The sequence below is a fragment of the Ochotona princeps genome, chromosome 8 (assembly GCF_030435755.1).
Source record: "Ochotona princeps isolate mOchPri1 chromosome 8, mOchPri1.hap1, whole genome shotgun sequence".
NCBI classification, from domain to species: Eukaryota; Metazoa; Chordata; class Mammalia; order Lagomorpha; family Ochotonidae; genus Ochotona; species Ochotona princeps.
The window spans coordinates 37033744-37052585 of NC_080839.1; the positions used below are offsets into that span (position 1 = coordinate 37033744).

At 40.4% G+C, this 18842-nt stretch overlaps 1 protein-coding gene across 5 annotated transcripts in view; it reads right to left on the reverse strand.

Moving 5' to 3' along the window:
* The window catches only part of USP34 (ubiquitin specific peptidase 34), a 206754-nt gene that overhangs the window by 38008 nt on the left and 149904 nt on the right, over positions 1-18842 (reverse strand). For all 5 annotated transcript variants that reach the window (XM_058667856.1, XM_058667855.1, XM_058667852.1 and 2 more), the window contains 13 exons: positions 17356-17502; positions 17216-17272; positions 17025-17102; positions 16564-16658; positions 14780-14952; positions 13002-13155; positions 11610-11688; positions 7649-7702; positions 7448-7543; positions 4108-4172; positions 3939-4014; positions 3808-3855; positions 3634-3699 (listed from right to left, as the gene is read on the reverse strand). In XM_058667856.1, the coding sequence (XP_058523839.1) occupies positions 3634-3699; positions 3808-3855; positions 3939-4014; positions 4108-4172; positions 7448-7543; positions 7649-7702; positions 11610-11688; positions 13002-13155; positions 14780-14952; positions 16564-16658; positions 17025-17102; positions 17216-17272; positions 17356-17502 (1188 nt within the window). The remainder of the gene's footprint in view (positions 1-3633; positions 3700-3807; positions 3856-3938; positions 4015-4107; positions 4173-7447; positions 7544-7648; positions 7703-11609; positions 11689-13001; positions 13156-14779; positions 14953-16563; positions 16659-17024; positions 17103-17215; positions 17273-17355; positions 17503-18842) is intronic.

Consider the following 18842-nt stretch of genomic DNA (forward strand, 5'->3'; position numbering starts at 1 on the left):
ACCATCACTAGGAGATTTTTAAGTGTTCCCAGCACATACGCAAGTTAAGTAGTAATTGATATATAAGTTTGATGCTAGTAAAAATTTCACAACTACTATGTATATTAAATCGTTAAACATATATTAAATGCAATTTTATTATATTTCAATAAAGCAGTTGTAGTCTTTTTAAACTTCCTGTAATTTCCATAATTTGAGAAATCTTAAAAACATAAGGATTCTTCAATAACTTAAAAACCAATATTTATTGGTGGGCCTCAGGATGGGGCGTCTTGCTCGGAACCCAGACGCCAGCCACCATGTGCACCTGATGAGCTGTCCCCGCGCCTGCCTGGGTTCGGGGGGCTGCTTCCTTCGGGGTAAGTACACCGAGGGGAGAAGTCTCTGTGAATGGGTAGGTCCGGGACCTACCCACTGCCCTCACTGGGCGTTGAATGGGATTGGGGAGGGGCGGGACCTTAGGCCTGGGGTTTAAACTTCTGGCAGCTTCCCAGCTGCTGGTGGGCCTCAGGATGGGGCATCTTGCTTGGATCCCGACTCCAGCCACCATGTGCACCTGGTGACCTGTCCTTGGGCAGCCAGTGCACCATTTGGCGCCAGGCTTTGCGTGCTGGCCGCCCGGCCGGGGAGCTCTGGGGTTTTGGTTCTTTGAATCGCTGCTTAGATAGCTCCAGGTTGATCCCACTGTGCTTCTGGGATCTGAGTCAATCCTAAAGATACCCAATGACTGTAACTCTTCCTTTGAAGAACTTGTAATCACTGAACCATGCTGAGCATCGAACACCAGTTCATGCAAAAGCTAAGGGTTGGGCTTGTCCAGTAGGATATCCTTTTACCTGACATGATGATGGATCAGGAAACGGGTCACATTAGGCAGGGCCATAACATTAACAAGCACTCGAGAACCATATCCGGGGGTAGATTCTATGGGGGATGTGTGGGCCACACCCTGTGGAAATTCAAGCCCCACTGGTTAGCTCAAGAGTTTGGGTGGTGATGGACTAAGTCAGGTGTGACCAGGGAGCCTGCCATCAATCACAGGTAAAGGAACCCACAACAGTCAGGGCTGGTCAAGGCAGCAGCACCCAGATGCATCCTGAATAGGGTGTGGGGTTGGCCAGGCTGCAACATTCACCAGCTCATACATGGCCAAATGGAAGGCCAGACTATGCCGGGCACTGGCCTAAAACCCAACGGCATGTATGAGAACTGGGTCTAGGAGGTGATCAAGTGGAGGAACTAGGGAAACTCCCCTGGCGAGTCATAGCTCCCGCTAGTGAACATGTGGTCCAGACCTGGGGGTCGGACAAACTGGGCAAAGTAGCTCCAACAGTTGGCTAATGTGTAAATTGGTAATGGAACAGGATGTACTGGGCAGGACTGAGCAAACCTCAGCCTACAAGCGAAACTAGAAACCACGATGGAGCACAGGTCATGGCAAGCTAGGCTTTTGCACCTACTGCTCTACGCCAGTCAAGGACGCTAAGCCACAGTGTCTAAGGCAGAGGCCAGGACAAGTGAGGGACTGAACCAAGTTGAGTCAGAGCAACCACTGGCATGCATGCGATCTATGGCTGGGAACAGGCCTGGTTGGGGAGCTAAGGGGACACCCTAACTGGGTTGAGGTTCCCACCAAGGGGTGCGTGTGCTGGAATGGGGGCTGTGTTCCACTAGGAAACAGTTGTAGTCTCCCTTGGCACAAGTGTGGAGTGGGACTGGATGCACCAGGCCAGGCCAGACCCCAATGCCGTCTGGGGCCCTGGAGGACCAGGGTAGATGTGGGACGGACTAGGCTAGGTCTCAGCCCCTACTGAGCCATATGTGGTGTATGTGGGTATGGACGAGCCGTGGCTGGGCTGAAACATCGAACAACAACAACCAGAATGGGTTGAAAGCCAGCCAAGAAAAGCCACTGTTCCTGCTAGGACAGGAGGTAAACTGAGTAGGGCTGGCTCATGGACCCCCTGGTATGCGCAAAATCTGGCACTGGGAGGGGTTCTGATGGAGGAGCCTAGGCAACTCCTTTGGCAGAACACAGATCCGGCAGGTAAGCACAAGAAGCATGATAGGAAACAGCCCAGAATAGGCCATGGAAAGTTTCCCACTGGCATACATTTGGCATGGGTCGGGGGCAGACCAGGCTGAATCAGTTCATGCCATCCACTGGCAAATCCGAACACCAGAACAGAGTGTGGGTCGAGCCAGGTTTGGTCGCAACAAAAACCAGTGCACAATATGGAATGCCAGGGTGAGGTTGCCTGTACTAGATGTGACTGCAGCACCCAACCAGCACACATGAGAACCAGGAAGGGAGGGGGCAGAGCCGGCAGTGGGATTAAGGGGGTGGTCCCCTTGCCAGACAGCTACTCCCACTGGAGAGCGTGGGCTGGGATGGGGACAGACCAGACTAAGCAGGGCTACAACACCTGTGCGCCACATGTGGAATAGATTAGGGAAAAGCCAGACTGGGCTGATTATTCCTACCGGTGCAAGCATAAATTAGAGTGGATGAGGGTTGTTTGGGCTTAGCCACAGCATCAGCTGGCAGAAGCTGGCACTGGGGGCTAATTCTGTCAAGGCAAACCAAAGAACCACCGGAAGAGTGCATAAACCGGGACAGAGAGACCCGGGAGGGAAATAGTGGGCTCCTCCCTCTTGGGTAACTACTCCCACTGAGGGCACAAAAACTAGGATGGGGGCTGGGGTGGCTAGACAAAGAGGCACTCAACAACATCCGTGAGGGCTGGAGAGTTGAGCTGGTTAGGTGGAACTAAGCTTCAATACTCATTGACATGTACCAGAGCCAAATGGGATGTGGGACAGACTGGACTAGTCTGCTGCACATACTAGCAAACCAGGGTAGGGGGTGTGCCTGGTGGGAGTTATTGTGGGTCGCTCCGACTAGGCTGCAGCTCCCACTGGTTGATGTGAGGGGCGAGTATGTCCTGAGCAGAAGCAGGCTGGACTGCAACACCCATTGGTTCCAGTGGAAGAAGACAGGCCTGGAAAACAGTACCAACCCAGCAACTGCAACCACCAGCTGATCGGGGAGATGGACTGTGCCAGGCCCTGTGCTTGCTAGTACATACAAGAATCTGGTTTGGGAATAACTCAAAGTTTCTTTGGGGATCTCCCTAATCGCAATGGCGAACTCAGAACCCTAACCAAGAAAAGAAAGAAGAAAGAACAAGTCAATCAACCACCTCAGCTATATGCTGGCAGACAAATACTGGGCAAATGGAGACTCTATGATGGACTATGTCAATCAGTGGATTCTTCAACGATCTCATCGTGCTTGGAGTGGTGAAAATGGCAGCAATTCATAACTGGTGAACTATCAAAACCACTTAAGCAAGTATCTCAGAGCATGCCCCACATCCGGGACTTGGGGTGGGTGGAAAACAGGGTGGGACTTCTCCCTCAATAACCCCCTTTACCTCAGATACATGAAGGAAACAATATGGAAATAATAGTCTTACCCACTTCCCTATAGCCCTTGAACCGTTTTTACCGAAATTAACTACGTAAAGATTAAAAAATATAGTAATTAAACCCCCCCCCAATATTTATTGAAATAAATTTGTCTGCCAAAGCAATCTTAAAGAGTGTAGTGTATTGAATCTGTTACCTCACCTCACAAGCTGCTTGACTATTATTAAATTGTTTGGTCAACAGTTCAATCCATTGAAGCATTGTGGGCTAAAAAAGAAAAAGAAACTCAATCAAGGCTCAAGCATTTTTGAGCCAAAGTTAACACAATCAAAGATAACAAACATTGCATAATTATGAAAAAAACAAAATACATACCTTTTCTTTTGAATGAATAAATGTCTCCAGGACAAAGGAGGTGCTTAACTGAAAGACAAAAATCACACAAAAGTAACTTAGTTTTTTTAAAGTAATGCAATTCGATAAAATTATGTGGAATTATATATTACCTTTGCTGTCATTAGGGACACTGCTTTGGGATCTGGTAACGTACTGGGAATGCAACTACACAACTGCCACATAAACCTGGAATTGAAACAGCATAACTTGAGATGCTTATAGAGTAAAACTCATAAAACTACATCAAAAAAAATCTACGACTAAATTTACGTAACTTACCCAAAATATGTATGCTCAAAAATGTTTTTGTCTTGAAGAAACTGCATGTTGTCATGCCAAATCCACTGAAGAAAAAAACTTAACATTAGATATGACAATGCTTTATTACATTTTACCAATTGCTTATCAGAAAGAGATTATGCTCTTGCTCTAACATGCTTTGTCAGTTTCATTATTTTCATCGAGAATAAACTCATGTTTTGATTACTTTTTGTCTTTCTCAACCTTCTACTTGTGTGTAGGTTCTGCAATTTTAGACAGCAGGTTCATTTTAAGCTAAGAACCTGATCCCATGTTTAATCTTTCATTAAAGATTTTAACCCATTTCAACTTGCTTCTCCAGGTCACTATACTAATTCAGAGCCAGAGCTTATAATCAACTATTAGAGTTTTTGTTCAGCAATGTTTCAGAAGTCACACACTGAATGGCCTGCTTTCCTGAGCAGTTACAGGCCAGAAGAAGCTAAAAGCCAAAGCCTTGAGGACTACCTGACAGTACACTGGCATCTTATCCACTACATTTTCTTTTTTTTTTTTTTAAAGATTTATTCATTTTATTACAAAGTCAGATATACAGAGAGGAGGAGAGACAGAGAGGAAGATCTTCCATCCGATGTTTCACTCCCCAAGTGAGCCGCAACGGGCCGGTGCGCGCCGATCCGATGCCGGGAACCTGGAACCTCTTCCGGGTCTCCCACGCGGGTGCAGGGTCCCAAAGCTTTGGGCCGTCCTCGACTGCTTTCCCAGGCCACAAGCAGGGAGCTGGATGGGAAGTGGAGCTGCCGGGATTAGAACCGGCACCCATATGGGATCCCGGGGCTTTCAAGGCGAGGACTTTAGCCGCAAGGCCATGCCGCCGGGCCCATCCACTACATTTTCACAGCAAGGGAATGCCTAGTCCAAACTTGCTGTTTCTAGCCCGCACTGAGCTTTAGCTTTAGTACTGTGAATTTTGTTTCCATTATGTCTAAGCACCTCTTCTGGTCGTCATTATCTGCTTTTCCATCTAGGGTATGGAAGACTCCTGGTTGCCATCACACTCAGTTATTGCTTTCTGAGAAACACACACACACACACATACACCCCTAACTATCCCATCTGTTGAGTCATCCCTCCATATGTCTCCAACACCAATGGGACAAAAACTGGGAGCTGGAAATTCAATCCAAGTGTCCTACTAGGGTGACAGCAGTCCAATGAACAAGTCATCAGCACTTCCTCATAAGGACTGCACTAGTATGGAGCTAGAAGCAAAAGCCAGAACCAGAGCCCAAACCAGATACTCCAATATGGGAGACTGGAATATCTTAACTGGTAGGTCAAATGCCTGTCTCATTATTTTACACTGGATTTTTATATTGCATTGAACAGTGTATGGAGCCAACAGGGTAGGTCTAAATAAAAAATTATTACACTATAGTGAATGAAGTCCTCCCAGCAATTTTTGAAAACAATATTTATTCTTATTTGAAAGGCAAATTTTACAGAGACAGGAGAGAATCAGGTATTCCATCTGCTGGTTTACCCTCCAAATGGATGAAAAGATCAAAATTGAGCTGATCTGAAGCCAGCTTCTTCTGGGTACCCCATGCAGGTCCCAAGGACATGAGCCATCCTCTACTGCTTTCCCAGGTCACAAGTGGGAAATGGAGCTGCCAGGACATGAACCGATGCACATATGGGATGCCACAACTGCAGCGGATCAATGTACTATGCTACTGCATCAGCATCAAGAATATTGTGTTTTATGTAAGCACAGCTTTATGAGAATTCCTATAGCCTGTGGAGCGTCTGTTTAAAGATTCCATTCATGGTTTCCAGTGTATTGTGGTTGCTGCCAGCTCCAATGCCCCTTTAGCGCTTCAGCCCCATAAGAAACCATGCCCCTGGGATCGCCAGGGTAGCCTAATGGCTAAAGTCCTCAGCTTGTATGTCGCGGCAGCCCTGCTTCCCATCCAACTGCCTCTTTGTGGCCTGGGAAAGCAATCAAAGATGGCCCAAAACTTCGAGCCCCCGTACCCATGGGGAGACCTTGAAGCTTTTGGATCCTGGCTTTGGATCAGCTCAGCTCCAGCCGCTGTGGTCATTTGTGGAGAGTATCAGTGGATGGAAGATCGTCTCTGTCTCTTCTCCTCTCTGTATATCTTCTTCTCCTCCTCTCTGTCACTTGATCATCCAGTGGGCGGTTCAGTTACGTTTTATGAGTCGTCCAGCTGCCTGTCATGTGCTGTTTTTTCAGCACATTTAACTGCAGCTTCATTTGCCTCATCTTGTATCAAAGTGCCCGGGATCAAGTCCTACCTTCTTATCAGACCTAGCATTCTGCTAATTGCACCCTAAAAGGCAGTTGCAGTACTTGTGTCACTGCCACTGACCTGGGAGACTGGATGTATTTCCTGTCTCCTAGCTTTGGCATGACTAGGTCTGGCTTTTGAGGGCATTTGGAGAATGAGTCAGCAGATGCGATGGAACATCTGTCACTCTGCCTTTCAAACAAATAAACACAACCAACTTTGGTTTATAGTTACCTGAATATTCTGGAAAAAGCCTTGCATACATAAACTATTTTATTTGTCGCTACGATGGTAATTGAAACAACAGATGAGCTGAACAGCTTTAAATTTAGTGAATCCAGCTATCTATTATCAGAAGCATCCAACTTTCCTCATGAATTCAATTCACAGAGTTTAAAGATCATATCCTTGGCTTTACACCATTAACATATGGGTAGGCAAGATACAAACTAAAAATATTGGGGGAACAAAATCCAGTTAATTTTAAGGATTTATGACAATAGTGTCCTAAGAACTGTTTTTCCCAAATAGTAAGCAGATTTATCAGGTATTTATTCATTCCCTTTCTGAAGAACCACTTCTTGTATCATAAGGCTGAGTTTATAATAAAACCATAACACTATTAAATACTATCATCATTTATACTGAGGCAAAAAAGAATCTTAACCACAAGTGAGGTGCATTTTAAGTTTCAAATACATAAAATACACTACAAGTGCATTTCAATTAATGATATAACTGAATGTACATATATATTGCAAAACACTTTAGAATCTATCAGAACATTATCACTCATATAAGTACTTGCTAGCTCACTTTGTGTGAGCTTTTTACTTTCTTAATCTTTCTTTTCCTCATCAATAAACATCTTCTACTTTTTCTTTCTTAATTTTACTCACTTGTTTATGTCAGTTTAACTAAAAGTATACCCCTAAAATTATCATGTCTGATTTATTTATTTCGGTGAAGGGATTTTTGCTGACATCTATATAATTTTTTAGAAAAACACATACATTTAAACTGTGGTTACTATGAAAATCACATACCTCTAGTAATTCTGACGAAACATCAAATTTGTATTCTCTTCCATTTTCTTCTTCTGGTTCCATGCGTTTATAAAACAGCATATACGCACTGTGAGTCTTTAAAAGACCAAAAAAGGGTGTATTTTCATTTACAATTATAATTATCCAAAAGTAACAGACAATGTAAAACAAAACCAATTACCATATTAAAACTAAGATTACCTTTTCAAAGGAGAAATCCATAAATTTATCTGTAACAGAATCATACGTCTTGGTCTGTTTGAAAGAACAAAAATTTTCCTTCTTTAAAAAAAAAATTAAACTCAGGATACTTATACAGAACTACTTTATATATTACACGAGTTTTATACTTATCACATACACATAGCATTCACAGACATCCTATGTGCTTTATGTTATGTCCTAAATCATTTCTGATATGAAATTGTGAAGACCGAATATAATTACATCAAGCCCAAAAAGATAACTATCAGGGAAGTAAAAACAAAAGAAGGTGTGGCAAAGGAACAGTTGGTCTGGTTCTAATTTCTATAAAAGTAATAATTAGAAACAGAAACTGTGAACTGTGTATGTTCAATGTCATATGAGAAGACTCTTAAAGTACTCCATAGGCATGGATCCATAATTTGGGATCTCAAAATAATATCCATATGTATCACGATCAATCCCTCAAAAACTAAACTGTGCTTGAAAGTTAAGACTTTTTACAAATGAAACAGATTTGTCCACATACTCATTAAACTATACAGTTGGTTGATGACAAGGTAGAAAGTGTCAAAACAATCTGTCAAACCAAGACACTACAAACATGACAGTAAGAGCAATGAAAGAGACTGACAAGTCAGTAAAACATGGGAAACATTCAGCAAATAGCTGGAATTTGAGTATAAGACTGTAAGACCAAGAGAGGTGGAACTAAATGATACGGAAAAATTCAGAAGTAGCGTTTCTGGTATACTGATGATGACATGTCAAATGAGTAGGAATGAAGATAATATTGGCAATTCTGGAGAACTCCAGGTAGGCTGTCACAGAAAAGAAAACAATAACAAAAATTAAGGGAAGCAGAAAAGCAGCATTATGGACAGCATAAAGGGGTACAGAGGCAGAAATTTTTTGGGAAAAAAAGGAGTCAAAGCTTTTTTCAAGGTAGTTTACCATAAGATATATAAAACTAATGGACCTGCAATTTAAAAAAATCTATCCTTCCGACCCTGATCAACTAGGCAAACATCAAAAATAACAACAAAAATTTACCTTGTGAAGGAGCCTTGCAAAGTTTCTACTTTCCTTTTCTTAATTTTTAAAAGGAAATGTCTTAACAATAGTGCCTTGAAAAGCAACTAGTTCAGTGATGGTTCAACTGTTAACTAGTATTTGCTTCTTTCACCTATTTCCATACTGTTACCAGTTGGACTAGTTTTACATTACCACTCAAAACAGAAGAGAAGCAAGAAATTAAAAAATCTGGAAGGCTTGTATAGAGCTGTTTCACAATAAATTTTATTAAAATTAAAAATCCATCTGGTCCAGTTATAAAACACAGATGACAAACATTAAGCTGTGAGGTGCCATGGGGTGTTTTATTTACCTGAGAGGTAGAAAGAAGAGAGAATGCTACAATTTGATGAATTACTCCCCATTTTGACTGGGGAAGAAGCAAAAAGTCAGGAACTCAATCCAGGTATCCCACATGAATGGCATGAAACTGATCACTTTGAGCTACCACTGCTGGCTCTCAGAATCTACTTTAACAAACTTGAGGTTGGGCCTGGCGGGGTAGCCAAGAGGCTAAAGTCCTCGCCTTGCACACTCCAGGATCCCTTATGGGCTCTGCTACTAAGCCAGCGGCTCAGATTCCTTCTCAGCTCCCTGCTTGTGGCCTGGGAAGGCAGTCGAGGACGGCCCAAAGTTTTGGGATCCTACACCCGCATGGGAGACCCGGAAGAGGATCGTGACACCTGGCTTCAGACAGTCTTAGCTCTGGCTATTGCGGCCACTTGAGGAATGAATTAGCGCAAAGGAGATCTTCCCCTCTGTCTCTCCTCCTCTCTGTAAATCTGACTTTAGAATAATAAATACATAAATCTTGTTCGTTTTTTTCTTAAAGATTCATTCATTTTATTACAGCCAGATATACAGAGAGGAGGAGAGACAGAGAGGAAGATCTTCTGTCTGATGATTCACTCCCCAAGTGAGCCGCAACGGGCCGGTGCTGCGCCGATCCGATCCCGGGAACCTGGAACCTCTTCCAGGTCTCCCACACGGGTGCAGGGTCCCAATGCATTGGGCCGTCCTCGACTGCTTTCCCAGGCCACAAGCAGGGAGCTGGATGGGAAGTGGAGCTGCCGGGATTAGAACCGGCGCCCATATGGGATCCCGGGGCGTTCAAGGCGAGGACTTTAGCCTCTAGGCCATGCCGCCAGGCCCAAATCTTGTTCGTTTTTAAAGATTTATTTATTTTTATTGGAAAGTCAGATATACAGAGAGGAGGAGAGAGAGAGAGGAAGATCCTCGTATGATTCACTCTCCAAGCAGTTGCAACTGCCAAAGCCAAGCCAATCCAAAGCCCGGAGCCTTGAGCCTCTTCCGGATCTCCCACATGTTGCAGGGTCCCAAAGCCTGGGCCTGTCCTCCACGGCCTTTCCAGGACATGAGCACGGAGCTGGATGGAAGCGGGGCTTCTGGGACCAGAACCGGCACCCATATGGGATCCTGGTGCATTCAAGGCAAGGACCTTAACCATTATGCTATCACGCTCGGCCCACAAATATTAAATCTTAAAAACAAAATAAAAAACCAGAAAGCTGGAGTAAGCAATGGAAGCTTGGGATAGAAGTCAGATATTTTAGGCCTGACACGGTAGCCTCAAAAGCACCAGTATCCCATATGGGCTCCAGTTCTAATCCGGGCAGCCCCGCCTCCCATCCAGCTCCCTGCTTCAGGCCTAGGAAAGCAGCAGAGGATTGTCCAAAGCCCTGGGATCCTGTACCCATGTGGGAGACCCACAAGAAGCACCAGGCTGCTGGTTTCAGATCAGAGCAGTGCAGGGAGTGAACCATCAGATGGAAGATCCTCTCTGTGCCGCTTGGGGAGTGAACCATCAGATGGAAGATCCTTTCTGTGTATCTGCCTTTCCAATAAAAATAAATAAATCTTTAAAAAAAAAAAGTCAGATACTTTGCTATGAGACAAAGCTGAGCATCATTCCGTCATTCCTCAATGCCTACCACCAAGAGGGTACTTTTGAAAAACTGGTATTATGCTATACACACTGCCTAGTGAAAATGAAAGCAGTTACAATCATGGTGCAACCCAATTTTCTTTTCTTAATGCCTTCACTATGTAATAGAAATGTTTTCTCCTCTATCTTGCAAATGGCATTATCGAGGTTGCTGCTTGAATTACATATAAGTACTAAAGGAACAATCTTTAAAGCTTGGCCTAAATCAAATATTTTGTCAAAAACTATATAACTATATGTCAAAAATATATATAACTATATATACTGATATATCAGTATAAAGTAATATCTCTGTACTCTAGTTCTAAAGTTCATTAGTAAACAATTTATCAAATTATAACGTTTGTGGCATATCGCATTTCCCGTTAGCTTTCTATTTCTAAGTATATCTTGTTAATCAAATTGAAGACAAAAAACAGCATATTTTTGGGCACGGCGTAGTATCATAGTGGCTAAAATCCTTGCTTTGAACTTGCTGGAATCACAAATGGGCACAGCTCTAATCCCAGTGGCCCCACGACCCATCCAGCTCCCTGCTCGTGGCCTGGGAAAGCAGCAGAGGATGCCCCAAACCCTGGGACCCTGCACCCGTGTGGTAGACTTCGAAGAGGCTCCTGGCTTAGGACCGGCTCAGTTCTGGCCGTTGCGGCTCACTTGGGGAGTGAATCAATGGACGGAAGATCTTCCTCTCTGTCTCTCCTCCTCTCTGTATACCTGACTTTGTAGCAAAAATAAATAAATCTTAAAAAAAAAAACAGTAAATGTTTACAGTTCTTGCTTATACTGTTAATGTAGTAATCTTCTAATAAATAATACATATTTTAATCATAGTAATTACAAGAGAAGTGACCCTGATATCAAATCTTATGAGATGACAAGGCACTGAAAAATAATTTATAATTTCTGAATAAAACTTACCGTCATCTCTCCACCAAAACATTCTGAAGCAAGCTGAGCAGAATCAAAAGGCTTTACCTCAGCATCATTAAAAAGATACCTACAATGGAGCACAAAATATTGATCAAGTAAATTCTAATTAAATATCTGTAAATTACTTCTGCTTAAAACAATTACACAGTGATGTTACAATTACTGACGAAATTGTTATTTCATGAGGTTACTCTAAGTTCTTGTTTGTACGACTCTAAACTTTGAGAAACCGGACACATAATTTTATAACATACTCCATCTAAACAGACATATTTCATCTTAAAATCTGAGATCCATTTACAATGTAGGATTAATAAATACAGGGGAACATAAAGTTTGTTGAAATCTGACATGTGAAGCTTGTATAAGAGGGCTTTTCATGCTAAGAACTTTCAAAATGTATGATCTAAAAAAGATTTAAAATATATTCACATAAATATTCTCAAAGGCATAAAATTTAAAAATATCAAGAACATACTGGCTGAAGGTCTCACAAACAGCTGAATGGAACTATCCTAATTGCAGGTCCCATAACAACTGTACATTTTGTTCAAGCAATGGTCCAACAATTGGAACAATGCCTAGCAATCATAGGATCCCTAACCAAGAGACCATACCTAACCACAACAGACAACCAAAAGCATCCCATGTACGGACTGACTTAACATCTCTACTCATTAACCAGATAAAAGACAATAAAGCGAAGTATGTGAGGGAGGCAGGCAGTACACTTTTGGTTAGGATGCCTGCTAGTACACATGTTAGGTATTGGAACACCTGGGCTCTATCCCTAGTGCAAGTTCGTAACTCCAGGTTTCTACTCAAGAAGACCCTGGGAGTCAATATACATGGCTCAATTAATTGGGTTCCTGTCACCACAAGGAAGATTTAGATTCAGCTCCCACCTACAAGACAATGGAAACATTTGGAAATTCAACCAGCAGATAAATTAAAAAAAAAAAAAAATCAAAAACTGCATGAGATGGCAAAAAGCCTGGTGAACAGAACAGAAAATGCAGGGAATTTCTTTGTGGTCACCTTGGAGAAGGCAATTAATGAAGAGTTCTTAAGTAATGTTAAGATTCGGCAGTTACAAAACATTTATAGATATTAACTTATATGCAAAACTTCACAGGTGTTAAATTTTCTAGGGTTAAGTGTTTATCAAATTCTCAACAGTCCAGATATCCATTTACCTTCTCTCTGTAAATATTCCTTTCCAATTAAAATAAATCTTAAAAAAAAAAATTCGTGTACTATTCCTCACCTTGTAGGAAGCTACAGAATAAGTAATCTGACAAACCTAAACACTATCATAACTCTGCATGTTGGAAACAAAAAAGTTCTTTAAAATCTGAAGAAAAGTATCTAAAAGCTCACCATTTATTGTTTTTGTAAGCAAGTGGATTGACGATATCGCGGATGAAGCTGTAATAGTGCCCACCATCTGCAGTTCCTGTGTGAACAGTCACTCCGATCAAATCATACTCATAGCTCTCTGTGTCTTTTGAATGATCACTGACTTCCTTAAAACCTGCAATGATGAAGACAACATAATGGCGACAATCTCAAACATTACAACACTAACTATTAGAATTACTTTTTGTAACACAGAGAATACAGAACTAGGTATTCTCTATGCTAAACAAAAAAAAAAAACTGATTTACTATATATTCATCACAATTTGCCACTTTTTAAAAAATTAAACATCAAAGGACATTTTCCCCACTGTTTTCCCCAAGAGTCCACAAGAGCCAAGGCTGAGCCAATCTGAAGCCATTAGCCAGGAGCTTCTTCTGAGTCTCCAACATCGATATGGAGTCCCAAGGTTTTGTGCCATGTTGACTGCTTTCTCAGGCCACAAGCAGAGACCTAGAAAGGTGGTGGAGCAGCCAGGATATGAACCAGCACCTATATGGGATCCCAGCAAATGCAAAGCGAGGACTTTAGCCACTAGGCTACCATGCCAGGCCCATAGTCTGCCACTTTAAGGTACACACTTATGTGTATATTGCCAAATTATGGACAACTTCAATATGGCTTACATATATAAAATCTTTTAAATCTGATTCATCTCTTGAAACAGCTTCATGTAATTATTAGGAAATGGCTATAAAATGGTTTTACCTAACATATTAGGTAAGACCACTGCTTGCAATCAATGCTGGCATCACTTTATCGAACTTATTCACCAAACTAGCTTTATGAAGTTCCCGCATCCTTACTACCACTCTTAATTGTCTAATCTACTTCTCTGTGGTGTACAAGAATGGCTTCCTCAGATACATCCCTTCATTCTCTAGCCTATTTCACAATCTTTCTTAAACGGTCACCTAATCTTGTCTCCCTGTTTCAAAAATCTTTTCATCGTTATATAACAGAAGATTAAAATTCATGAAATGGTGCATTAACAAGTTGTGCTTTTACCCAACTCTACCAACATTACTCCTCGCCCTAAAAGCTCATCTCTTTCTTCACCATCTAACTCTCACTCATTGTTTTAAAGATTCATTTATTTGAAAATCAGTTGGAAAGGTCTGTGGGGAATGGTCTGGGTGGGTAGAAAGAGGGAAAGGGAGCGTGAGAGGAGAAGAGGGTAGGGGGAGAAATGGACTTCCACACGAGACTCTGGTTTTGCAGGCGATGTTATCAGTTACAATGCAATGCTGCCTCTCAAGTCTCTTCTCCGTCTTAAATCATGATTCCCCTAGATATATGATGCAGTCATTGTCCCATCTGAACCGCATCATACCTGTAGGTTCTTGACTGATGTGTGACTTGCTCAACTATACTTAAGGCCCAGAAGGGTAGCAACCATGTTTTCCTTTTTTTTTTTTTTTTTTTTTTTTTTTTTAAAGATTTATTCCATTTTTATTACAAAGTCAGATATACTGAGAGGAGGAGAGACAGAGAGGAAGTGGAGCTGCCGGGATTAGAACCAGCAGCCATATGGGATCAAGGCGAGGACCTTAGCCACTAGGCCACGCTGCCAAGCCCTCCTTTTTTTTTTTTATATCATTAGTCTCAAATGACTAGAAGAGGGCTTGTAACATGGTCACGGCAGACACTAAATATTTACTGCTTAACACAATGAACGTAACATACTGTCTTTACAAAATTCTCGTAAGATTTCATTTGGATAAAGGGGAGAAAATACCTTCTTTCCTGTCACTCTTTCCCATAAGAAAATCTTCGGTGTAGGGTGTCATATCCAAACGTAATGGGAAGGAAAAATGTGTATTCACTTTCTCTTTCATCATTGTAACCATATTAAATGTATACCTCATAGTATTGAAACTCAGAATGCGAGGCAATTTCTTAAAACATGCCCTGAAATACAAAAACACCAACGGAAAAGTCCTCATTTTCACTTTCATTTATGTTATACGTATTTTAGTAAACAATCGTAAGTAAACAGGAAATATTCTAGATCATAACTTTTATTAAGGTATTCCATGAAATGTTTTACATGATTTTTTTCTATTCTTAAAGGAATTTTCTATTGAAAATTAATTCTTAATTAGACTGTAGTCAATCATGACAAAGATATGCAAAGGATATGCTGTGGAGGGACAAAAAGATGACCATCACATGCCAGATCCAAGTAAGGCTTTGATTCAGTGTTTTCTTTAAATGATAGAGATTAAAGTATTAATTTGCAAATTTCTATAAAGAGGACTTCAATATTACTTATTTTTGCTAACTAGAAAACAGTCTGCTGTACCAGTTCACTAGATAAACAAACCTAAAAGAGTTATTTACTACTTTGAGCTTAATTCCCAATTTCTAATATGGACCTTAAAGTGCCTATCCCATACTAGCTGTGAAACATAGAGCGACCTGAATATTATATTATTTGTCATTCAATATTTACCAACAATGCTGAGATCTTTAACCAGCTCCTTGGTCACCACAAACCATCTTATACATCAAGAGCCACTCATTTTAAAAAGGTTGAGAGCAGCTGTTTTTGGTTTACAGGTATACTATCAGTCTACTAACTCCATAGTAGAGGGGTAAGAAATAGCAAAATTTTGTTAAGCATGTGGTAAGTAACAAGTACACTAAAAAAAATCTGAAAAATAAGTTATGGTACTACAAAGTATACCGGAAAACTTTTTTATCAATCAGGGTCCTGGATTCGGTATATTTATCCACAAGGATGTCTTCAGAAAACAGAATGAGCATTTCAGAGATTGAGAGGGGAAAAAAAGGCAGGAAAAAAAAAATGCAAAAGTAAATTACACCAAAATTAAACAAACAACAACAAAAAAGGATTGTAAGATATTTGCTATGCATCAGTAAAGCTAATAGCAAAATTTTCATTTGAACTATTAAACTAAAGTAAGATCAATACCCATTGTGGAATTCCACCTTTCTATCAATATTTAACTATTTTCTAAATCCGGGATTGCTTTCTGAACACCAATCCTAAAATCAACAGTTTACAGAGTCGCTTTATATCCATGTGTCTTAAAAAGAATTTAAATTAGCTGGATCAACATTTCCTTAACACTAGTTCACCTGTATTTCTATCTTAGCAAACAGAATTGGTAAAGCTTCATTATTATGTACCTGTATGTCTTGACCAAAATATATCTACTGCAAAGAAATGTTACCAGAATTAAGCTAATAAAACAAGTTATTAAAAGTTTGATATGTGAAAATCTATACAGATGACAAAAATGACCAATGTTCCTACCTTTCATTTGTCAGCTCCAAAAATCTAGTTTTCAAGTACAGTGATTCCCATTTTCCTGAGGTATTTAGTAAATTATAACTCACTGAGTAAGTGAAAACCTGTGGTATAAGACTAAGCTCCAAGTAGTTGATTTTCTTATATAATTTTTTAAAAAAAGTAAACTTAGCTTATCCTTATTCTTTGACTTCGATTGGGTTGATTGATCAAAATGAAACACATTACATTTTCCAAAAGCATACCTTTTTTCAGCTCGCACTTTTTTCCCACAATGAGAGCAAGTATACATGTTGTCACCTTCTAAAGTGTCCTTTATAGTAACTTCATCAAGAGATTCCTGTGTGTAAAATACACAATCGAAAGTTTCACATCATTGCTTATAGCATGAAATATTCAAAAGGCATAATACACAAATAGGAAAGAATACACAAAGGAAAACAATTTCTTACAAAAAAAGGAGACCTGTAACTTAGCAAAAAAATTGTTCTCCTTCATATAAGATACTTTATTAGAACACAAAATATTTCAAATAATTACATTTTCAGTGGATAAAAAAGAACTTAGTAGTCGAGTATTAATTCGTAGGTAAATAGCAAGCAAAAACTACATGAAAACATGGAAAAAAATTCAAGATTACAAAAATACTTGCTATACCAAACAGCTGGCAGCAGAAATTTTATAAAGTGTGCATGGTATTACTCACATAAATGTTCTTCATATCAGCAACCTGGCACCTTACAGTGTAAAACTCTTCAGCAGTCTGACTAACGTGCTCACAATCCTGATCAATTAATAGCCCAAAATCAGTAATTTTTAAACAATGTATATGATAAATAAATTCATAATAAACTAAAACATATGATTTCTACCAAGAAAAACAGGTGTAATACTTACCAGTGACACAACATTGTTTGTAATCACACCTCCGAACAAGCTTTTGACGGTATTTTTCTTCAAAACAAACAAATATCAGTAATTAAAATGGAGACGAATCTGCTTAACTTTCAGAAGAAATTCAGCATTCTAGTACTAACCAGTTCTGGAGACATTTCTTCAATTTTGGTAATCAAGTCTGTAAAGAATTCAGTCATATCCTTCTGCTCCCCAGTGTTCAGAGGCTGCTTATCCATGGTGTAGGTTTTACAAAAAGGCCTAGGATTATATGCTTTGCATTCACTCTCCTGTAAAGCAAAAAAAAAAAAAAAAGAAAGAAAAAAGAAAAAGAAAAAGGTTGGGAGGGAAAGGAGATGATTCTGTCAAATAAAAATAAAAAAACTACAAAACTCTTAAATGAACAAAAAACAGAAACAACAAACTGGTAGCAAATTTATAGAGGAAGTTTTATAATGCTATCTCATTTTATTTGATTTTCATGATATTTTCAGTTTAATGGTCTTGGTACCAAAAGATGCTTTAACTGACCACAGGTATTTTTAAATCCAGGAACTTTTGGGAAAGATTTGGGATGAAAAGGATTCATATTGTACTATTCCACTTCCAATGTATCTCCCTGCTAATGTGCCTGGGAAAGCAGCCGAGGACAGTCCAATTCTATGGGCTCCTGCACACATGTGGGAAACCTGGAAGAAATTCCAGGCTCCTGGCTTCAAATCGACCAAGCTCCAACTGCTGTGGCTATTTGGGGAGTGGACTATTAGAAAGAAGACCTCTCTCTCTCTGTTAACCCACCTTTCAATCAAAAATAAATCTTCAAAAAATTTTATTTAAAAAAGTTTTATACTAAAGCCACAGAGATTAAGCAATCTCCCACCGGATAGTCTACACCCCAAATGCCTAGAACGCAGGGTTGGGCCAGGCTGAAACCAGGACGCCCATGAAGCGGTAGAGACCCAAACACTCAATCCATCACCTGTCCCCCAGGGTGTGCATTAGTGAGAAGCTGTTAACAGGAACAGAGCCAGGACTTGAATCCAGGTACTCTGACATGGGATGCATTTGTTCCAAGCAGCACTGTAATCACTATACCAAATGCCTGTTCTTGGTTTTTTAAATAGTAATTTAACAGTTTTCTGTCAAATGGCATGTTCTAGCTCTGTAAAAACAAATAAGAACAGAAAGAAGGGATTATCAGGTAAATTTTAAAATTTTAATGGCAAGATCAGTTATTGAATCCTTAGTATTAGAGGGTGAAAAATCAGTAATAAATGACATAATCCTTAACCTCAACATCGTAAGATGGATAACACCCAAAAAAGGCAGAAACAATAGAGGCATAGAGACTGCAGACATGGTGAGGTTTCACACATGGTAGAACAATTCATCTCTTACAAAGCTCAAGGATGAAATCAGTAAAGTGCTAAGAGAAGACTGAGGCAACAGGAAGGGCAACAGCCCCAACTGGACAAGTGGCAAAGCAGCAGTGACAAGCTTGAGGGTTTTTCAGTGAGTACAGGTGCAACTAGGTATGGGGTGAGCAATAAAGGAGGAGGTTAAAGAACAGAGGCAAAAAAAGAATATGCACCATGCTGATAAACCTGGGTATCATTCCCTGATGAAGAAA